The 23,710-nt window shown below is 42.6% G+C and overlaps 3 protein-coding genes across 8 annotated transcripts in view; all 3 read right to left on the bottom strand.

The window, feature by feature from the left end:
- Positions 1 to 4,912, bottom strand: part of LOC139576915 (paxillin-like) — a 38,351-nt gene extending 33,439 nt beyond the window's left edge. For 2 of the 5 annotated variants that reach the window (XM_071403507.1, XM_071403510.1), the window contains exon 1: positions 4,205 to 4,542. In XM_071403507.1, the coding sequence (XP_071259608.1) occupies positions 4,205 to 4,322 (118 nt within the window). In that variant the 5' untranslated portion in view covers positions 4,323 to 4,542. Of the gene's footprint in view, positions 1 to 3,058; positions 3,261 to 4,204 lie in introns of those variants that run through there. The other 3 variants (XM_071403511.1, XM_071403508.1, XM_071403512.1) reach the window with 3 other exon arrangements.
- A 1,501-nt stretch (positions 4,913 to 6,413) lies between these two features.
- LOC139576916 (beta-crystallin B2-like) lies at positions 6,414 to 8,833 on the bottom strand. Of its 2 annotated transcripts, none has more exons than XM_071403514.1 (6): positions 8,750 to 8,833; positions 8,271 to 8,354; positions 7,733 to 7,851; positions 7,198 to 7,330; positions 6,946 to 7,088; positions 6,414 to 6,759 (listed from the first exon to the last, which is right to left on the bottom strand). In XM_071403514.1, exons 1-6 carry the CDS (start codon positions 8,831 to 8,833, stop codon positions 6,582 to 6,584), a joined length of 741 nt encoding a protein of 246 aa, XP_071259615.1. In that variant the 3' UTR covers positions 6,414 to 6,581. The 2 variants fall into 2 exon arrangements, with proteins under 2 accessions (XP_071259615.1, XP_071259614.1); XM_071403513.1 differs by having other exon boundaries at positions 8,271 to 8,352; positions 8,798 to 8,807.
- Positions 8,834 to 20,963: 12,130 nt separating this feature from the next.
- Positions 20,964 to 23,164, bottom strand: LOC139575235 (beta-crystallin B3-like). The gene is made up of 5 exons (XM_071400209.1): positions 22,935 to 23,164; positions 22,583 to 22,701; positions 22,249 to 22,381; positions 21,516 to 21,658; positions 20,964 to 21,307 (listed from the first exon to the last, which is right to left on the bottom strand). Exons 1-5 carry the CDS (start codon positions 23,007 to 23,009, stop codon positions 21,058 to 21,060), a joined length of 720 nt encoding a protein of 239 aa, XP_071256310.1. The 5' UTR covers positions 23,010 to 23,164; the 3' UTR covers positions 20,964 to 21,057.
- Between the last annotated feature and the right edge of the window lie 546 nt (positions 23,165 to 23,710).

The raw sequence follows: 23,710 nt of genomic DNA, 5'->3' as shown, positions 1-23,710 counted from the left end.
CTGGGAGTTTGGAACCACAGAATAGCTTTGTTTACAAATTGTTCAGCTATATGTTCTCAATTTAAAAACTATACTAGTAGACGATGTATGATTTTGTACATGCCTTACGCTGACATGAAATGGTTTAGTGCAAATCCAACCCTTGTAATCTAGGTGGTGAAATGTCTAGAAGCAGGAGATTGTTTTTTGTTTTTTTAACGAAGTGTCCCATCACAAACTACTACCACCAAGTTCAATGCCAAATACTTTTCTCCCAGGTCTGAGTAGCACTTGGAGGTGCCACTGTGATAATGAAGATGGTTTACTTTAAGACTACCACAACAACTACATTGTACAACAAAGAAAATAGTTTACTTATAGTGAATCTTTATTTCAATGGGGCTAGGCAAAGCAGAGATAACAATACTTTTCATTTCACCCATACATCAATAAAGTCTAGAGTACAGTATGTTTACAATATCATTAATAGTATTTTACAAGTTCCAAATGATATTTTATGTATTTATATACAGTACCAGTAAAAGGTTTGGACACATCTACTCATTCAAGGGTTTTACTTTAATTTTACTATTTTCTACATTGTAGAATAATAGTGAAGACATCAAAACTATGAAATAACATATGGAATCACGTAGTCACCAAAAAGTGTTAAATCAAAATATATTTTATATATTTGTGGTTCTTCAAAGTAGCCACCCTTCGCCTTGATGACAGCGTTGCACACGGTTGGCATTCTCTTAAATGGCTTAACCTGGAATGCTTTTCCAACAGTCTTGAAGGAGTACCCACATATGCTGGGCACTTGTTAGCTGCTTTTCCTTCACTCTGCAGTCCAACTCATCCCAAACCATCTCAATTGGGTTGAGGTCAGGGGATTGTGGAGGCCAGGTCATCTGATGCAGCACTCCATCCCTCTCCTTCTTGGTCAAATTGCCCTTACACAGCCTGGAGGTGTGTTGGGTCTTTGACCTGTTGAAAAACAAATGATAGTCCCACTAAGCACAAACCAGATTGGGTTGGTGTATCACTGCAGAAAGCTGTGGTAGCCATGCTGGTTAAGTATGCCTTGAATTCTATATAAAAACACTGTCCGTGTCACCAGAAAAGCACCGCCACACCATCACACCTCCTCCTCCATACTTCACGGTGGGAACCACACATGCAGAGATCATCCGTTCACCTACTCCGCATCTCATAAAGACATGGCAGTTGGAACCAAAAATCTAAAATTTGGACTCATCAGACCAAAGGACAGATTTCCACCGGTCTAATGTCCATTGCTTGTGTTACTTGGCCCAAGCAAGTCTCTTCTTCCTATAGGTGTTATTTACTAGTGGTTTCTTTGCAGCAATTTGACCATGAAGGCCTGATTCACGCAGTCTCCTCTGAACCGTTGATGTTGAGATGTCTGTTACTTGAACTCTGTGAAGCATTTATTTGGGCTGCAATTTGAGGCTGGTAACTAATGAACTTATCCTCTGCAGCAGAGGTAACGCTGGGTCTTCCTTTCCTGTGGCGGTCCTCATGAGAGCCAGTTTCATCATAGCACTTGATGGTGACTGTGACTGCACTTGAAGAAACGTTCAACGGTCTTGAAATTTTCTGGATTGACTGATCTTCATGTCTTAAAGTAATGATGGACAGTCGTTTCGCTTTGCTTATTTGAGCTGTTATTGCCATAATATTGACCTGGTCTTTTACCAAATAGGGCTGTCTTCTGTATACCATCCCTACCTTGTTACAACACAACTGATAGGCTCAAACGCATTAAGAGCGAAAGAAATTCCACAAATTAACATTTAGCAAGGCACACCTGTTAATTGAAATGCATTCCAGGTGAACGGGAACATCAGGCAACTGATAACCAGGAATTTTATTGCAACATTCCTATCAAACGTGTCTAATACATTATTATCTTGTATTCTGGGAACATGGCCATGTATGTTTGGTGTAATATTCTCCTAACCCTCAGAAAACGACATTAATGAGAACATTGTAACCAAATTCTAGAGAAGTTCCGTTTGACATTAAGGGAATTTTCGCCTAACACCAAAATATGCTGAAAAAGGTGGTCAGAAGGTTTTTGCTAACATAAATAAAATGTTAATTTAATTAACGGAAAACTGGACAGAAACATTACAAAAATTCTCTCCCTAGAATTGTTAGCTGGATAGCCTTGGACAGTGGTCATGAGACCCATATATAAAACAGAGAAAACACTAGGCCCAATCAGCACAGAAGAACTACCACTAGAAATAAAGTCAGAGACAACCAAATATAAGTAGGGATCCAACCACTATATAATAAGTAAATATTTAGTTTCACTCATATGCCATGAATGTTGCCATTAAAAGTGAGTAAATCTAATTTGAGCAGGATGCCTGTGGAGAAGGCACAACCGTATTTGCCGTACAATAAATGACAATGGGCTTGATTAAAATTCAAAGAGGCAGACATACACTATTTATGACATTTCACATGTTTTTCTTATATCGAGATTGTCGCCATTTAGAACGTTTGCATAACACTGAACATAAAAGGCTATAACGTTACAAACTTGCTCCGTGTTACTTTGGACAACTTCAAGCATCTGTACCAACTGCAATGAGACCGAGTTAAAGTAAAAAAATATATTTAAAAAATACGCCCATAACTTTTAGGCCTACAATGGTAAAGTCAATCAATATGGGTGGAATCTCGTTTTTATACAAACAATGTTGACACCATCAGACGGACTTTTGCTAAAATGTTTGCATAAAATTCTTAGTTTTTTTTTTTTTAAAGCTAACGAGATTACTTGTTATTATTCAGTTCGAAGGAGGGAAATCCGACATGAAAACATAAACAATGTTTAATTCGAAGCTTTTGTACGTAGTTTAAACTTTAAACCAACTCTCCCTGTTGGCTTCATATATTTACAAAAATCCCAGGCCGTCGATTATCCCAAGACCTTGAAATCTCCGGCGCCTCGAAATACATTATTTTCTCTCCACCCATATTTACCGCTATGCTAAATAGAAAAAGGCTGAGATTAGAAAAGGACACGGTTTGAACTTACCTAAATCGTCCATACTTCCAGAACTGGCTTCACCAGTTAAAATGTTTTTCGATGTCCGTGATTTCCTCTCAAAATCTCAATTAGTTTACTCACTGTGCTGAAGTTGGTTGGGAAGTACAATACATGACCCCACAGCGACGAGCACGCGCATCTACATACGCCGACATGAAGAGAACACCGGGTTGTTAAAATAACTTTGATAAAGGGCGGCCTCTAGCGAGTGAACTAAATTTATACAAAATACCCTACTACTGTATATCAGACAGGCTCGTACTTAAACCTCAGTGGACAGGCTGCCTAAAATAAACATTGTTATATGAAAACAGTGTAACCGCGATTGACGAAGAAACATTTTTACACAATTTACAACAGTTACACCTACCTATATGTTTTATTAGTTACAAGGCAGCGTAGGTCAATTCCACCTCAATAACGAAAATTATTTTCATACCTAAAAAAAAAATTCAGCTTGGGCTTTTTTCCAATTTGTGAAAAATTTCATCCTAACACAAGTACGTGTAAGAATTCTCTTGAAGAATCCTCTTGAGGATACCGCACAAAATACACTTGTATTTCAATCATCAGCTGTCAGAGGTTTCATAATTAACTGACCACATAGCCAAATGTAAATTACATTTGGATTCCAGCAACTGCAAGGAGGACCTTTTTAATCATTAGCACTTCCCCATTGTTCAGTGGCTGAAAAGGGGAAATGCTGGCTACTCTTTTGTTAGAGGCAACGTAACGTCTCTACTTCAATTCCAAGCTAAAACTTAAAAACAACTCCACATCTGGTTGTGAGGCATCTTCGGTTACTCTTTTCAAGGTGTAACTTCACAGAAACAGTGGAGGTGATCCTGAGACGTTCTGCCTATACGCCTCTCAGAAGTCCACAGCCTTGAGTTTCCTCTCCTGTGCCTGGGTCAAAGGCTGCTGTGAGATGATCTTCCTGTGGAGGCGGTGGTGCTTGCCGATTCCTAGTCTAGGCAGGCCACGGTTCAGGCCCTCCAACAGGACTTACACAGCGCCTGGCTGTAGATGTAGCCACAGGACTGTTTAAGGACTGTTTAAACTAGGCTACACACCTGAAAGAAGATAGATAAAATAAGCCTGCTCAATAACAAATACATTTGTCTTGTACATTACCTGTACATATCTTATCAACCTTCAGCATCATGGCTCCCCTGTCCAGCGCCTGTCTTCGCAACACTCCACAGAAAGAGCAACTGTTCTTCAGTCCGATCTGTTTCACTATGGCATCCATGGTCCAGCCATACAGCTCCTCATAGGACACAATCTTCAGAGGTAGTTCATACTGCTGCTGGTTCTCTTCACAGTCTCCAAGGAGTCATCACGGTAACACGTCATGCCCTCGTCCACTGAGAGCAGCAGTAGTTTCAGGCCGTAGTTATAGCACTTATTTAGGACCTTCATGAGGTGTGCCAGCACAGTGGAATCCTTCCCGCCAGAGGCACCAATGCCCACAGTTTCTCCATCTTTGAAGAGCTGCGCTGATATTATTGTCTGATGCACCTCCTCCTCAAAGGCCCAGAAGAAGCACTCTTTGCACAAGGAATGGGCCGTCTTTGGACGTTTCAGCACTGCACTCTTCTCAGCTGCTACAAATGACTGTCATCTTTCGCCTCTAGCGGTGCTCGATTCTTGAGCTCGTGTTTTAATGCCATGTCTAAACTTGTTTTTAAAAATGCCGCGTTAAAAACTACTGGAACCTGGGAACTCGGAAATCTTCGACTTCTGACTTCTGTGGGTTTAAAACAACTGGGAACTAAAACATTTTTGGGAAAAAACGATTTGAACGGTCACTCACGTCATGAGTTGACCTCGTTCCCAATTTTTTTGAACGCGGGCATAATATCTTACCAATGCTACGTAATCTTCGTAGTCGTCATCTTCTTCTTCTTCTTCGGAGTTTAACGGCGGCTGGCATCCAATATGTTGCGTTACCGCCCCCAACTGGACTATAATATAAATCCAGTATACTTTGTGATACAAAATGAAAACTAACCCTACACTTCTGGAGGCTGCTGAGGGGAGGACAGCTAATAATAATGGCTGTTTGAGGTATTTGATACCATTCCACTGATTCCGCTCCAGCCATTACCACGAGCCCGTCCTCACCAATTAAGGTGCCACCAACCTCCTGTGCACCACACCCAACACTCATTAAAAACCCACTATTCCTGCACCATGCCAACGGCCAGGGAGGACGGGACACCACCACTCAATACACTCTGTAACTCTTCTGAAGTCAAATCTCGTATACCAAAATACTTCTCTGCAGCTGCCACCACAACATGTATTTTCGGAGATTTACGTTCCATTTCTGCTGCACTGTTGATAACCGTTGCTATGAACGCCAAGAAGACAACCTTACTGAAGCATATATCACTTGTTGGCATATCCCTCTGTGTTGACACAGATTTACTACTGGAACCTGCACCCTTAACCCATCCTCCTCTACTTTCTTCGCTGCCTCTGCACTACTCTGACTCTAACCACCTCAACCTGCCTCTCTCGCACTGGACACTTCCGATCCCCAGCAACATGGGCACCCCTACAGTTGACACACAACTTTATCCACCGAATCTACACAATCTATCCCATGCCGCCCTGCAGACTTCCCACATCTTGAAATCTCCATTCTACAAACTGCTGCGACATGACCATAAACATTGCACCTGAAACAGCCCAGTGGATTCGGCACAAAAGCTTTAACAAGCTATATCGTAACATGACTTTGTCGGGTAAAAACTTTGACTCAAAACTCAAAAGAACTGACAGTGTCTGTTTCACCACGCTCACAACCAGGATTGCGTCGCACCAAACGGTGGGCATCACAAACACCAGGAATTTTCTACTTCAATTGCTCCATCTCCATACTACCCCAGAAATCACTCCTTTCAATGATGCCATGTTCCTAATAGCAAAGCAAGAAACAGAGTGTGCAAAGCTGTCATCAAGGCGAAGGGTGGCTATTTGAAGAGTCTCAAATATAAAATATATTTTGATTTATTTAACACTTTTTTGGTTACTACAGGATTCCATATGTGTTATTTCATAGTTCTGATGTCTTCACTATTATTCTACATTGTAGAAAATAGTAAAAATAAAGAAAAACCCTTGAATGAGTAGGTGTTCTAAAACTTTTGACCGGTAGTGTATTTAATACCATTAAAATTACTCATCATCCAATCACTCTTCCATCTACATATTTAGGTCTGAAACACGTTAGATGCTGTTGTCGCGCAGTAATTGAAAGGGTAACTGTCTGTTCAGATAAACAATACAGGAGGAAATGTGTAGAGGTGAAAACACAGTTGAGTCACATGACCACTTGAACGATAAGCAACAAGGATTTATTATTTTGCTTTAAAAGATTGTGCTACTGAAACAATGGCAATAGGCATCAAAATGCAATTTTGAGTAGGTGATGGAGAGAGGGGTATGGGAAGGAGCAGGATTGTAGGGGTCAGGGCTTGGTGCAGGAAAGAGTCATAGAAGCTTAGTTGGCGCCAGCGACAGGGTGAAAAGCTCCCCTCTGGTGCCACTGCATGTCTCGGATGCGCCTGACGGACTGGATCTGAGGGAACTGGGCACCAAACTCAGCACAGTCCTTGTATTCCCCCTTCTCAAACAGGTACTGATAGCCTCTGTAGCCAGGATACTGGTACCCCACCCAACTTGGTACACAACCAGCAAAGGTGTGAGAGTCAGGGAATGGGAGAGAAAAAAATGAGAAAAGTATTTAGAGAAGAAAGCCATGGAGATAAGATCAACACGTGATTAGGAGAAAATGGCAATATGATATGGTAATGTTGGGGCAGATATTGCTGTAACAGAATTATTCTGTTGGCGGACAGACTCACGTGCCACTCTGAACTCTGACAGAGGTGACCTTCTCTTGGTATCCATGTGAGTGGAAGCTGGGGACATCATCATCTATGATCTCGATCTTCTTCCCCGCGAAACTGGGGTTTTCATAAAGGACAATCTTGTGCTCCTGGCTGTCCTGTGAGGAGAATAGAAAACACACCATAAGAAACAGTCACAGAGAACCTTCAAAAAGGCTGAACAAAATGGCTGATTTGTGTTGTAGTAGAGAAGGTGTGCTGCGTTACCACTTTAATGGGGCGGAATGCAAAGATGTTGTCGCTACGTCTGCTGTTGGTCCAGGAATCCCAGCGAGGATACTCCCCCTTCTCAAACACATACTGTTCCCCTTTACAGTTAGCCTGCTCGTAACCCACCCATCTGAGGAAGCACAGACAAGTCAAGGTAAGGAGGGCACAAGGTGGTTGAGGGGGGAAGTGAAGGATGACAAAAACAAGATGGAAGGTGTATGAACATACTGTGCCTTGTGCACAATGCAGTGAATATATTTGTGTTACGGAATGGTTTGGAAGTGATTGTTTTTTTGTTCAGAACCATTTTCATTTGTCCTATCAGCCATCCCTTTTCTTTTTCTATTGTTTGATAATCACACTATATCTACCCCCCCCCCCCCCCCCCCCACACACACACACACACACACCACTATCTAACTCCTATTGTTTTTGTCTCTATCTTTCTCTTTTGTTTAACTCTCACCCTCTGTCTCACTCGTACTCCCTCTCTTTCCCTCTCTCTATCATACTATCTCTGAGCCACACTCACGGTCCACACAGCACCAGTATGGAGCCCACTTTCTCCACGCCTGCTTCCTGGAGGTCGTTACAGGGACCAGTCAGCTCATGGCAACGCCCCTGGAAGTTCTCCTGTTCATAGATGATCAACTGTGGAAGACAAGGAGAGACAACATGGATGTTTAGGTCTCCTTGCTATGCTCGGCCTGATGGCATTTCAAGTTGTACAAGGAAATTATGTAGAATACTGTGTAACTTTTGCCTCGAACAATCCCACAGTGTCTCATTGTCTTTGATCCACCGTGCCCCACCATTATCCATTCCTCTTGCTTTCCCTCCTCTGCCCTGCCCTGCCCTTCCTCTGCCCTGCGATTCCTCTGCTCTACCCTGCCATTCCTCTGCCCTGCCCTCATCTGCCCTGCCCTCCTCTGTCCTGCCCTCATCTGCCCTGCCCTTCCTCTGCCCTGCCCTCATCTGCCCTGCCCTTCCTCTGCCCTGCCCATCCTCTAGCCTGCCCTGCCATCCTCTTGCCCCCTCCTCCTCTCCCCCTCTCTCCCTCTCCCCCTCACCTTGAAAGCACTGGTGCCTGGCTGCTGCTGCTTGGATGCAGGGTTCTGGTGGTCTGTGGCCATAGTGAACAGGATGATGAAACTGTACAGAGATAAAGGAGAAATTATGGAGCGCAAAACATATATTTTTAGGGTCCAGTAGACCAATTGAAAATGTTTATATTCCAATGGGTAGTTTACAGTTTGATAGGATATTGGAAAAAGTAATGAAACAATAGTGCCAGAAAATCTGCTGTTAAATTCTGCACAAAACTGATTCTCTCATGTATGTAAACAAAAGTCCCCACCCCTTTCCCTCCTTAAAAAATATTTGCGCAAAATGTGAAATTGACAATGATCCTCATGGTAATCTATTTGTTGTAAGTTAAATAGTTTTATGTATAGTGAACGACAAAGAAGTGTGTTACCCCAACATGTTAAATAAATTAACTTCAAAGTGATGTTTGATTTTTTTAAAGTAGACAAAGTTGGATAAAAATAGTAATAAAATAAAATAATGTGGAGAGCGACGGTCGTGAATCTCTTACCAGTACCTGTCTGTGCCAGTGTGTTTGGGATGGCATGCTGGGCTCAATATATACGGTGCGCTCAGGGGTGGAAACTCTGCCAACACTCCTCTGTGTCCAAGCCACCCTCCAGATCAGCATGCAATAGGCTGAGCAGACCGGACTGTGGGGTCACTGCTCTGTCTGGCCCCCCTTCTCACTCCCCCTCAAAGTTATTTCATTACTTGTCAATTTCATCCAGCCGGTCATTGTTCGATATCCACATGATTCAGCACAACCTGTGCCAAGAGTCCCACACTTACAATGAGAGCTGCCTGTATGCCTGGACCACCAGAGTGGGAGAGAGATAGGATGATAGAGAGGAGGGAGAGTGCCAAATTGATAGAAAGGGACTGATTTAACTCACAAAATCTAGTATATTTCTGTTTACTCTTACATAGGAATAATGGTTAACATAGTATTCAATTGGGTCGTTATTGGCAATGCTTTCTATTGGAGAGCATTTATTGTAAGTGCATGCAAGGTATAATATAACAGTTTTCCTATCATTGCCACATATGGAAGCTTAAACATCCAGAGGTCATATCTACTAAGCTGACAAAAATGTTGACATGCCAAGCTAACTTCCTGCTGCTGGCAGGAGAAGAGCAGAGTTGCACACCAATGTGAGCTGTCAACAAGAGAGCTGAGTGTTTCACTAGTTGGATGCAGTAACTGGAGTACATTTCACTTGTTGAATGTAGATCATTCTGTAAATTGGTAGAAGTAAATATAGTTGGATGGAGAAATTATAGTTGGTTGGAGTTAGAGGTGATGAACGTGGCAGAGTAGTTAGATGGAGCAGGGGTAGGCCCGTGGTTGGAGGAATTAGAGATAGGCCTAGTGCACAGATAGAAGAACATGTGCTGTGAATAGAATCAAATGCATTGCATCGCACTGGATAAAGGTGGCTTAGGGTTAGGATTTTCGTGGTTGTGTTGAAATTAGGAAATGAATAGAGCACAATGAGATATGTGGTTGAAATGTAGTTTATTCAATTGGAAAAGTACATTGGCACTCAAAGCTATTTACACAACCCTTGGTCTGTATGGGCTGAATCCAAGATGGAGATCCCATGACATTGACCATCTACTTAAATCATTGCCCCATTTCAATCTTCAACCAAGAATAAAATTTGCATGGCAAGAAGGCAAAAGTAGACTAACCTTGTGCAGGAAAATATGATGACACTCTTATTCATAACAAAACAGGTAGCTAAATATAATAACAAGATGTAGTAATTTGTCATTCGTGAGAAGAGCGAAAGTATTTATTTGTTTTATCTTTACACTCTAAAATAATAAAAAATTGGAATCTATTTCCAAAAAGGAACACGGTTTATAACATACAGTAGAATTTAACAGGTTGACAGATGGTTGATATTTTGCAATGAAGTGTGTAGGCTACCACTGTAAATTGGCCTACTGTAGCCTAGTTTTCTTATTTTCTTCCTGAGTAGACATTGTTTCATAATTCTCAGGCAGTGTAGTAGCCTATATTTAGGTAAATGCAAAACATTATTGAATTTAAACGATCTACTTACAGGTCCACAACAATTTGCAATTGTTTTTGTCTTTCAGAAACGTCAGATATGCTACAACAAATGTCACTGCAAAAGGAAACATTCTGCCAAAATGATTTTATACTTTAAAAATGTATTATTATGAACAAAACAAATACAAAAACAAAAAAATACAAAGAAAAGTACCTAAACCTAACAGACAAGGGGTATTACATATCGAGATAAATTGCCAATTTGTCAAAACGTTTTATGGTGCGTATTGATTTTTGTTTTTACATAATTTCAAAATAATATTTCAATTCTATCTTAAATAATGTGAAGAGGGGTTTGTTCTCTGCCCCCTTCATTTTATGGACAAAGAACCTTTCATGAACAATTCTGCCAACATCTCTGAAAGCATTTGGTCAAGTACACCATTGATATGTCCTTTAGATAGGCCTACTGAATTGGCCTAATTCCAATACTTTAAAAGAAAACAGAAAATAAGGGCGTCATTGTCACCTTAAAAGGTGAATGATGGGCGTTTTTCAGGTGGATCTCATACAAAATTTCTGCATGCACCATTTCTGAAAAGTTTGCACATGTACAAAAATATTGAGAGTTATAAACTTGGCATAGGCCATACATGTCATACAACTCTGCCTGCGTGAACAAGCAAATTGTTGTTCAGTATTTCGTTTATTTTTAGATTATTGGTTTTGTATGTCCTGCTTTGGTAAATAGCTTTTCATAATACCCCAATTGGCACAAAATACCTATACTGGACAAAAATATAAACACAACATGCAACAATTTCAAAGATTTTACTGAGTTACAGTTCATATAAGGAAATCAGTCAATTGAAATAAATTCATTAGGCCCTAATCTATGGATTTCACATAACTGGGAAAGGGTGCAGCCATAGATGGGCCTGTGAGGGCATAGGCCCACCCACTTGGCAGCAAGGCCCATCCACTGGGGAGCCAGGCCCAGCCAATCAGAATTAGTTTTTCTTGAAATGCCAACTTTTGCATGACAACTGTCACCCACACTCGTTGGGGTGTAGTTTGTATGTACAGTTGAAGTCGGAAGTTTACATACACTTAGGTTGGAGTCATTAAAACTTGTTTTTCAACCACTCCACAAATTTCTTGTTAACAAACTATAGTTTTGGCAAGTCGGTTAGGACATCTACTTTGTGCATGACACAAGTCATTTTTCCAACAATTGTTTACAGACGTATTATTTCACTTATAATTCACAGTATCACAAGTCCAGTGCGTCAGAAGTTTACATACACTAAGTTGAATGTACAGCTTGGAAAATTCCCGAAAAGGATGTCATGGCTATAGAAGCTTCTGATAAGCTAATTGACATCATTTGAGTCAATTGGAGGTGTACCTGTGGATGTATTTCAAGGCCTACCTTCAAACTCAGTGCCTCTTTGCTTGACATCATGGGAAAATCAAAAGAAATCAGCCAAGACCTCAGAAAAACAATTGTAGACCTCCACAAGTCTGGTTCATCCTTGGGAGCAATTTCCAAACGGCTGAAGGTACCACGTTCATCTGTACAAACAATAGTACGCAAGTATAAACACCATGTTACCACGCAGCCGTCATACCGATGAGGAAGGAGATGCGTTCTGTCTCCTAGAGATGAACGTACTTTGATGCGAAAGGTGCAAATCAATCCCAGAACAACAGTAAAGGACCTTGTGAAGATGCTGGAGGAAACAGGTACAAAAGTATCTATATCCACAGTAAAACGAGTCCTATATCGACATAACCTGAAAGGCCGCTCAGCAAGGAAGAAGCCACTGCTCCAAAACCGACATAAAACAGCTAGACTACGGTTTGCAACTGCACATGGAGACAAAGATAATGCTTTTTGTAGAAATGTCCTCTGGTCTGATAAAACAAAAATAGAACTGTGGCCATAATGACCATCGTTATGTTTGGAGGAAAAAGGGGGATGCTTGCAAGCCGAAGAACACCATCCCAACCGTGAAGCACGGGGGTGGCAGCATCATGTTGTGGGGGTGCTTTGCTGCAGGAGGGGCTGGTGCACTTCACAAAATAGATGGTATCATGAGGCAGGAAAATTATGTGGATATATTGAAGCAACATCTCAAGACATCAGTCAGGAAGTTAAAGTTTGGTCGTAAATGGGTCTTCCAAATGAGCAATGACCTCAAGCATTCTTCCAAAGTTGTGGCAAAATGGCTTAAGGGCAACAAAGTCAAGGTATTGGAGTGGCTATCACAAAGCCCTGACCTCAATCCTATAGAAAATTTGTGGGCAGAACTGAAAAAGCCTGTGCGAGCAAGGAGGCCTACAAACCTGACTCAGTTACACCTACACCATACAGTTGAAGTCGGAGGTTTACATACGCCTTATCCAAATACATTTAAACTCAGTTTTTTTTTACACTTAAGGACAACAAAGCCAATACCTTGACTTTGTTGCCCTTAAGCCATTTTGCCACAACTTTGGAAGAATGTTTGAGGTCATTGCCCATTTGGAAGACCCATTTACGACCAAACTTTAACTTCCTGACTGATGTCTTGAGATGTTGCTGTCAGGAGGAATGGGCCAAAATCCACCCAACTTATCGTGGGAAGCTTGTGGAAGGCTACCCGAAATGTTTGACCCAAGTTAAATAATTTAAAGGCAATGCTACCAAATACTAATTGAGTGTATGTAAACTTCTGACCCACTGGGAATGTGATGAAAGAAATAAAAGCTGAAATAAATCATTCTCTCTACTATTATTCTGACATTTCACATTCTTACAGTAATGTGGTGATCCTAACTGACCTAAGACAGGGAATTGTGAAAAACTGAGTTTAAATGTATTTGGATAAGGCGTATGTAAACTTCCGACTTCAACTGTATGCACTGTTTATAAATGAGGACCCTGGTGTGCTTGATCTGCTTTGCAAGCATTCCCGGAAGTCTTGCGATGTTGGCCTATGGGTTTAGAAACTCTGTGCATGTTCTTTTATAGATATTTTTATTATTTCACCTTTATTTAACCAGGTAGGCCAGTTGAGAACAAGTTCTCATTTACAACTGCGACCTGGCCAAGATAAAGCAAAGCAGTGCGACAAAAACAAGAACACAGAGTTGCACATAAAAAAACGTATAGTCAATAACACAATAGTTAAATCTATGTACAGTGTGTGCAAATGTAGAAGAGTAGGGAGGTAAGGCAATAAATAAGCCATGGAGGTGAAATAATTACAATTTAGCATTAACACTGGAGTGATAGATGTGCAGATGATGATGTGCAAGTAGAGATACTGGGGTGCAAAAGAGCAAGATGATAAGTAACAATATGGGGAGGAGGTAGTTGGGTGTGCTATTTACAGATTGGCTGGTACAGGTACAGTGATCGGTAAGCTGCTCTGACAGCTGATGCTTAAAGTTAGAGAGGGAGAAATAAGACTCCAGCTTCAGTGATTTTTGAAATTCGTTCCAGTCACTGGCAGCAGAGAACTGGAAGGAAAGGCGGCCAAAGTAAGTTTTGGCTTTGGGGGTGACCAGTGAAATATACATGCTGGAGCACGTGCTACGGGTGGGTGTTGCTATGGTGACCAGTGAGCTGAGATAAGGCAGGGCTTTACCTAGCAAAGACTTATAGATGACCTAGAACCAGTGGGTTTGGCGACGAATATGAAGCGAGGGCCAGCCAACGAGAGCATACAGGTCGCAGTCGTGGGTAGTATATGGGGCTTTGATGACGAAACGGATGGCACTGTGATAGACTGCATCCAATTTGCTGAGTAGAGTGTTGGAGGCTATTTTGTAAATGACATCGCCGAAGTCAAGGATCGGTAGGATAGTCAGTTTTGTGAGGGTATGTTTGGCAGCATGAGTGAAGGATGCTTTGTTGCGAAATAGGAAGCCGATTCTAGATTTAATTTTGGATTGGAGATGCTTAATGTGAGTCTGGAAGGAGAGTTTACAGTCTAACCAGACACCTAGGTATTTGTAGTTGTCCACATATTCTAAGTCAGAACCGTCCAGAGTAGTGATGCTAGTCGAGCAGGAGGGTGCGGGCAGCAATCGGCTGAAGAGCATGCACTTGGTTTTACTTGCATTTAAAAGCAGTTGGAGGCCTCGGAAGGAGTGTTGTACAGCATTGAAGCTCGTTTAGAGGTTTGTTAGCACAGTGTCCAAAGAAGGGCCAGATGTATACAGAATGGTGTCGTCTGCGTAGAGGTGGATCAGAGAATCACCAGCAGCAAGAGCGACATCATTGATATATACAGAGAAAAGAGTCGGCCCGAGAATTGAACCCTGTGGCACCCCCATAGAGACTGTAAGAGGTCCGGACAACAGGCCCTCCGATTTGACACACTGAACTCTATCTGAGAAGTAGTTGGTGAACCAGGCGAGGCAGTCATTTGAGAAGCCAAGGCTATTGAGTCTCCCGAAAATAATGCGGTGATTGACAGAGTCGAAAGCCTTGGCCAGGTCGATGAATACGGCTGCACAGTACTGTCTTTTATCGATGGCGGTTATGATATCGTTTAGGACCTTGGAAACCGGATTGCATAGCGGAGAAGGTACAGTGGGATTCGAAATGGTTGGTGATCTGTTTGTTAACTTGTCTTTCAAAGATTTTAGAAAGGTAGGGCAGGATGGATATAGGTCTATAACAGTTTGGGTCTAGAGTTTCTCCCCGTTTGAAGAAGGAGGATGACCGCGGCATCTTTCCAATCTTTGGGGATCTCAGACGATACAAAAAAGAGGTTGAATAGGGGTTGCAACAATTTCTGCTGATAATTTTAGAAAGAGAGGGTCCCGATTGTCTAGCCCAGCTGATTTGTAGGGATCCAGATTTTGCAGCTCTTTCAGAACATCAGCTATCTGGATTTGGGTTAAGGAGAAGCGGGGGGGGGGGGGGGGGGGGGCTTGTGCAAGTTGCTGCAGGGGGTGCTGAGATGTTGGCCAGGGAAGGGGTAGCCAGGTGGAAAGCATGGCCAGCCGTAGAAAAATGCTTATTGAAATGATCGATTATCGTAGATTTATCGGTGGTTACAGTGTTTCCTAGCTTCAGTGCAGTGGGCAGCTGGGAGGAGGTGCTCTTGTTCTCCATGGACTTTACAGTGTCCCAAAACTTTTGGGAATTAGTGCTACAGGATGCAAATTTCTGTTTGAAAAAGCTAGCCTTAGCTTTCCTAACTGACTGAGTATATTGGTTCCTGACTTCCCTGAAAAGTTGCATATCGCGGGGGCTATTCGATGCTAATGCAGAATGCCACAGGATGTTTTTGTGCTGGTCAAGGGCAGTCTGGGGTGAACCAAGGGCTATATCTGTTCTTAGTTCAATTTTTTTTTAATGGGGCATGCTTATTTAAGATGGTGAGGAAAACACTTTTAAAGAGCAACCAGGCATACTCTACTGATGGGATGAGGTCAATATCCTTCCAGGATACCCGGGCCAGGTCGATTAGAAAGGCCTGCTCGCTGAAGTGTTTTAGGGAGCGTTTGACAGTGATGAGGGTGACCGCAGACCCATTACGCACGCAGACAATGAGGCAGTGATTGCTGAGATCCTGGTTGAAGACAGCAGAGGTGTATTTAGAGGGCAAGTTGGTCAGGATGATATCTAAGAGGGTGCCCATAGTTACGGATTTAGGGTTGTACCTGATAGGATCCTTGATAATTGGTGTGAGATTGAGGGCAGCTTAGATTGTAGGACGGCCGGGGTGTTAAGCATGTCCCAGTTTAGGTCACCTAACAGTACGAACTCTGAAGATAGATGGGGGGCAATCATATCACATATGGTGTCCAGGGCACAGCTGGGGGCTGAAGGGGGTCTATAAAAAGCGGCAACGGTGTGAGACTTGTTTCTTGAAAGGTGGATTTTTAAAAGTAGAAGCTCGACTTGTTTGGGCACAGATCTGGATAGTATGACAGAACTCTAAAGGCTATCTCTGCAGTAGATTACAACTCCGCCCCCTTTGGCAGTTCTATCTTGTCGGAAAATGTTATAGTTAAGGATGGAAATTTCAGGATTTTTGGTGGCCCTCCTAAGCCAGGATTCAGACACGGCTAGGACATCCGGGTTGGCGGAGTGTGCTAAAGCAGTGAATAAAACAAACTTAGGGAGGAGGCTTCTAATGTTAACATGCATGAAACCAAGGCTTTTAAGGTTACAGAAGTCAACAAATGAGAGCGCCTGATGAATGGGAGTGGAGCTAGGGGCTGCAGGGCCTGGGTTAACCTCCACATCACCAGAGGAACAGAGGAGGAGTAGGATAAGGGTACGGCTAAAGGGTAAAAGAACTGGTCGTCGAGTGTGTTCTGGGCGTGGAAGAATAGATTCAAGGCATTCAAGGCATAATGTACAGACAAGGGTATGGTAGGATGTGAATACAGTGGAGGTATTACAGTGTATCGGTTACATGTATCGGTTGCCAAAGTACAGTGCATTCGGAAAGTATTCAGATCCCTTGATTTTTCAAATTTTTGTTACGTTACAGCTTTATTCTAAAACGAATGAAATCGTTTTTTCCCCTCATCAATCTACAAACAATACCTCATAATGACAAAGCAAAAACAGGTTCACAGCGATTACAGCCTTGGCACACCTGTATTTGGGGAGTTTCTCCCATTCTTCTCTGCAGAAGAGTCCTGGCTGGGCCACTCAAGGACATTCAGAGACTTGTCCCGAAGCCACTCCTGTGTTGTCTTGGCTGTGGGCTTAAGGTCTTTGTCCTGTTGGAAGGTGAACCTTTGCCCCAGTCTGAGGTCCTGAGCGCTCTGGAGCAGGTTTTCATCAAAAATCTCTCTGTACTTTGCTCCGTTCATATTTCCCTCGATCCTGACTAATCTCCCAGTTCCTGCCGATGAAAAACATCCCCACAGCATGATGCTGCCACCACCATGCTTCACCGTAGGGATGGTGCCAGGTTTCCTCCAGACGTAACGCTTGTCATTCAGGCCAAAGAGTTCAATCTTGGTTTCATTAGACCAATCTTGTTTCTCATGTACTGAGAGTCCTTTAGGTGCCTTTTGGAAAACTCCAAGCAGGCTGTCATGTGCCTTTTACTGAGGAGTGGCTTCCTTCTGGCCACTCTACCATAAAGGCCTGATTGGTGGAGTGCTGCAGAGATGGTTGTCCTTCTGAAAGGTTCTCCCATTTCCACAGAGAAACTCTGGAGCTCTGTCAGAGTGACTATCGGATGCACTGTATACTGTATACAGTTAGCACAGGCCCACAATATAATTGTTGTTGTGTGTAGGCCTAATCTAGGCCCAGGATTCAATCAGATCAGTTTTCACCAGTGGTAACCAATAATAGCATAGTTTATCATTGCTTTAGGCGGTGACAGAGGTATAACTGCGTTGGAGCTGTCAAATCCACAAGCGGCTCCCGGCGTTATACCTATGCAGACATTGTCATTGAAAGCATAGAAATCGCATTAGTAAAAATGCTGAGGAGCATACAGGATAATATTTCTATAAAGCCAACACTTTCTCGTTCTGGGAAGGGTGTAGTTTCGTGAATGACAACAAGAGCACCCTCCCACCAATTTGGTAGCTACAATGCAGTTACACATCCAACACACAAAAGCAATGAAAATATATGCGATTGTCGTTTACGGCAGAATAATCTGAATTAATCCTGGCCCTACTCTATCATAACACATTTCATACAGACATAACTATTATGAGATGTAATTGAACCTAAACATTTCACCATGATGGCCATCAATACTCTCACAATAAATGTTTATTTTTTCTCCACTGCATCAGTCAAATCTCAGAGAGCAGAAGAGCACATCGATGCAGGCTTCACCTGTCCAAGCTTCAGAGAATGAGAAGACTGACCCAACTAAGGCACTGAGGGGCTGGTCTCCCCTCTATCAGCATATAAGTGTAACACTCCCTGATAAGTGTTTGACCATGATAGGATCCTTGTTAGGACCCTTTGGGTGGCAGGTAGCCTAGTGGTTAGAGCGGTGAGCCAGTAACCAAAATGTTGCTGGATCGAATCCCTGAGCTGACAAGGTAAAAATCTGTCTTTCTGCCTCTGAGCAAGGCAGTTAACCCACTGTTCCCCGGTAGGCTGTCATTGTAAATAAGAATTTGTTCTTAACTGACTTGCCAAGTTAAATAAAGTTTAATTGAAAAATAATTGTCTGATTGATTGTGGATTTGTGGTTCTTAACCATTAAAATATGATATTATGATGATAATAATAGTACAGTGGGGCAAAACAGTATTTAGTCAGCCACCAATTGTGCAAGTTCTCCCACTTAAAAAGATGAGAGAGGCCTGTCATTTTCATCATAGGTACACTTCAACTATGACAGACAAAATTAGGAAAAAAAATCCAGAAATTCACATTGTAGGATTTTTAATGAATTTATTTGCAAATTATGGTGGAAAATAAGTATTTGGTCACCTACAAACAAGCAAGATTTCTGGCTCTCACAGACCTGTAACTTCTTCTTTAAGAGGCTCCTCTGTCCTCCACTCGTTACCTGTATTAATGGCACCTGTTTGAACTTGTTATCAGTATAAAAGACACCTGTCCACAACCTCAAACAGTCACACTCCAAACTCCACTATGGCCAAGACCATAGAGCTGTCAAAGGACACCAGAAACAAAATTGTAGACCTGCACCAGGCTGGGAAGACTGAATCTGCAATAGGTAAGCAGCTTGGTTTGAAGAAATCAACTGTGGGAGCAATTATTAGGAAATGGAAGACATACAAGACCACTGATAATCTCCCTCGATCTGGGGCTCCACGCAAGATCTCACCCCGTGGGGTCAAAATGATCACAAGAACGGTGAGCAAAAATCCCAGAACCACACGGGGGGACCTAGTGAATGACCTGCAGAGAGCTGGGACCAAAGTAACAAAGCCTACCATCAGTAACACACTACGCCGCCAGGGACTCAAATCCTGCAGTGCCAGACGTGTCCCCCTGCTTAAGCCAGTACATGTCCAGGCCCGTCTGAAGTTTGCTAGAGAGCATTTGGACGATCCAGAAGAAGATTGGGAGAATGTCATATGGTCAGATGAAACCAAAATAGAACTTTTTGGTAAAAACTCAACTCGTCGTGTTTGGAGGACAAAGAATGCTGAGTTGCATCCAAAGAACACCATACCTACTGTGAAGCATGGGGGTGGAAACATCATGCTTTTGGGCTGTTTTTCTGCAAAGGGACCAGGACGACTGATCTGTGTAAAGGAAAGAATGAATGGGGCCATGTATCGTGAGATTTTGAGTGAAAACCTCCTTCCATCAGCAAGGGCATTGAAGATGAAACGTGGCTGGGTCTTTCAGCATGACAATGATCCCAAACACACCGTCTGGGCAACGAAGGAGTGGCTTCGTAAGAAGCATTTCAAGGTCCTGGAGTGGCCTAGCCAGTCTCCAGATCTCAACCCCATAGAAAATCTTTGGAGGGAGTTGAAAGTCCGTGTTGCCCAGCAACAGCCCCAAAACATCACTGCTCTAGAGGAGATCTGCATGGAGGAATGGGCCAAAATACCAGCAACAGTGTGTGAAAACCTTGTGAAGACTTACAGAAAATGTTTGACCTCTGTCATTGCCAACAAAGGGTATATAACGAAGTATTGAGAAACTTTTATTATTGACCAAATACTTATTTTCCACCATAATTTGCAAATAAATTATTTAAAAATCCTACAATGTGATTTTCTGGATTTTTCCCCCTCATTTTGTCTGTCATAGTTGAAGTGTACCTATGATGAAAATTACAGGCCTCTCTCATCTTTTTAAGTGGGAGAACTTGCACAATTGGTGGCTGACTAAATACTTTTTTGCCCCACTGTATATGAAGGAGAATAACTTTTCTCGATTACTTTAGTACACTCCCAGCCTCCAAGTTTTTACCCCTCCTGTTTCCATCTTTGAGGTGCATTGAATAAAGATTGGAACTTGAGACATTATTCTTGGTGTGATTCAATTAAATGTATTCTCGTTGTTGACATAGGCTATTTAACTTTTTTTATCAAGAGCATTTCACAACACTATTTCAAGACAGTGATGGCCAGCTGAGGAAATGTGGAGATGAGATGTAAATGAGATGACGTGACATCAGCATGTCCAGAGAGATGTTGATCAAAGCTTTCTTCTAACATACCATGTGTTGTTCATGCCAGAATTCCCCTGTCAACTGTCATTAAGACTTAAAAAGTATATCCCTCTATGACTTCAACAAAAGCTGTGGAAAACTAATGTAGAAATAAGACTTGAAGAGGCATCTATGTCGAAACTAATCTATGAGTCAGATTTGTAACTAAAGCCTACTGTTGGCAACAATAATCTACAGTAATATTGTTATTGGTGACTCAACCAACTCCACAGCTGACTAGGTTAGCAAAATTCCAGTAATTTCCTCCAAATTCCCAGGATTCTCAGAATGAGGAGGAAACAAGCAGGAAATCCAGAATCCTCCAACCAGCATTTCTTGAAAAACTGGGCATTTTTATAAAGTTACCAGAATGTTGCAACCCTACACCTGACAAACCCAAGGATTTCAACAATAGAAACAGCAGCAGCAACAAACAAACACAATACATTTCTGGTCAAACAAACTTTATTTGCCACTGAAACATATATAGCACCTCTCCTCACTAAGCAGGAGCAGCATTTGCCATGGTTAGGGTGAGGCAGAGGGAAAGCACTGATGGTAGAAAGAGGCTCATGGAAGAGGCTCTGGGGGGGAAGTTGTTTAGAAGCCTCTTCAGCTGGCCCCGGAGGCGGCAGGGGGTCCAGGGGGTGCGGGTGCTGGGGCAGGGACAGGGGCAGGAGCTGGAGCAGGGGCAGGAGCAGGGACGGTGAAACACCCCCTCTTGTGCCACTGCATGTCTCGCACACGTCGGACAGACTGGATCTGAGGTGCAGGGGCATCCCAGTCATTCCAGTGCTTGAAGTCTCCACACTCAAACACATACTGGCACCCCCTGTAGCCGGGGTACATGTAGCCGACCCATCTGCAACAAAGGAACAGAGAAGGAGTCCATGAAACAGGACCAAAATAGACGTCAGAATATGACAGTTAGCATAATTGACCATCTTTTAAAGGTTTTCAGGAGAAAGACGAGAGATGAAGTAAGACATGAGAGAAACAGAAAAGGGACGAAGAGAGAGAGAGCAAGTGAAAAAGGAAGAAAATGAGAGAGGGTGAAAGGGAGCTCTTACGTTCCGTTGAGGGCCTTGACACTAGCTACGCGATCTTGGAAACCATGTCCCCACAAACTGGGAACATCATCATCAACAATCTCCATCTTTCTACCAGTGAAGCCTGGGCTCTCAAACAGATGGAGCTTGTGTTCGGCACTATCCTAAAGAGGAGAAATGGAAATATGCACACACACAAACAGACTCACTTAGTGTTAAGATGTTTACTGAGAGCTGATTATTGAGATAGAGAGAGGCTTCAGGTAATCAGTGAGCATTCAGATAGCCAATGAGAGCCGTCTGCTGAGGTGATAAATTACTGTTGAGATGAACATGGAGTTCTGCAATGGTTAAAGAGTGTTGAGATAATCTGCGAGTGTTGAGATAAATGGGAGTACTGAGATGCTCAGAGAATATTTGTTTTTTAGTATAATTTATATTAAAATATAATTTATTTTTATAAGGTGTAGATCAGCTTTTATATTGTAGATAGATTGTGGCTCAGAGAATGTTGATAGAGATAGGTAGGGAATGCAGGGTGGTGAGATGGTAAACGTGTTAACATGGTCAGTGAGTATGTTGAGCATGTTTACATTCCTGTCATTTAGCCGACGCTCTTATCCAGAGCGAGTGCATATATTTTCATATCGGTACCCCTGTGGGAATCGAACCCACAACCTTGGCATTACAAGCACCAAGCTCTACCAACTGTGCTACACGGGGTACGTTTAGACATTGTTTGAGTGCTACCCACCACTTTGAGAGGCCGCATGGACCAGAAGGAGTAGCTGTACTGGCTGTTGGTCCAGGTGTCCCAGCGTGGATACTCGCCTTTCTCCAGAACAAACTGCTCACCTGCAAACCCCTGGCGGTCATACCCCACCCATCTGACAGGAGAGAGGACAAGGACGAGGCTGAGTTAGAATATCTCTCCTCAGCATGTATGACGTTGTATTTGGCCATATGTGGTAACAGATATACAGTATAATTTAAAAAAAAGTTAACACTTAACCTGAACCTGAAAATACATGTTCTGTATGTGTAAGAATATGACTGTCTGTGAATGACACCAATGCACCAGTACTCACGGGCCAGACTCAACCAGCATAGAGCCCACCTTCTCCAGGCCCTTCTCTGAAACATCTTTACACTCAGTAGAAAACTCAGCCTTGCGGCCCTGGAAATTCTCAAACTCAAACAGCACCACCTGGATCAGAGAGAGGAGGAGAGACAGAGAGGGGAAAGAGGAGGAAAGATACTAATATTGAGAAAGTCAAGCTTACAGTATAAAGAGAGGAAATATATGGGGGACTAAGGAAGAGGGTTTATAGAGAAGTGGGAAAATACAGAAGTTGGTCGAAGGAAAGAAAAATAAATTAAGAGAAACATCACAAGAGCGAAATAGACAGATAACAGATGGGGAGAGGGAGGATACAGTACCTTGTAAGTGGCTCCTGCTCCACCCTGGCTTTTCCCTGCAGCCAGTTGCTCAGGGGCGCTCTGCTGCTCCGACATCCTCCTCGTCCACTGGTTACTCCTCTCTTAGGAGCACAATCAGGAGAGAGACAGAGAAAAGAGAAACACAGACACCATGATGACATTCATTTCACAATGATGACCATCAGTCCTCTCAGTAGCAATGGATCCTTTTACTCCTTTGAATCAGTCAAGATTTGCGTCCACTTCAGAGAGCAGAAGAGCACATTGGTGCAGACGTAACCTGAGCTGAGAATAAGGACCTGAGGGGCTGTATTCTACACTTTTCTATCTCCAGGAAAACCCCCTGGGGCCAGGATTTTTTCCTGACCGTAGGCTATAACTAGGGCCCAGAGTAATCTCCCTATGAACATGTTATTCTCATACCCTAATGTGCAACCTTTCAAATCAGTGATTCCATCTTTCGCTGTCTATCATGTCCAACTCTGCAAGCCTCAGTCTGTATCATAACCAGTTCTGCACCCCCCCCTGACTCAATCAAACCTATCACTACAAACACACATTCTATAATACTCTATTCTGCAAACTCCTCACTTGCTCATATATTTTACTGCAAACATTTTAGCATACCAAATTATATCTTTACCAACTCTAAAAATACTACACTATCATTCCTATCCTCCCTCCCCATCCAACCTCTCCTTCTCCATCCGTCAACAATCATGACTGTGGGGTCTCCTTTACTTTTCATGTAAAATCAGTTTCAAAGTTCAATTAAA

The sequence above is a fragment of the Salvelinus alpinus genome, chromosome 5, assembly GCF_045679555.1.
Source record: "Salvelinus alpinus chromosome 5, SLU_Salpinus.1, whole genome shotgun sequence".
Taxonomy (NCBI): domain Eukaryota; kingdom Metazoa; phylum Chordata; class Actinopteri; order Salmoniformes; family Salmonidae; genus Salvelinus; species Salvelinus alpinus.
Note: the sequence above shows the minus strand (reverse complement) of the source record. Positions and strands in the feature narration are given on the sequence as shown.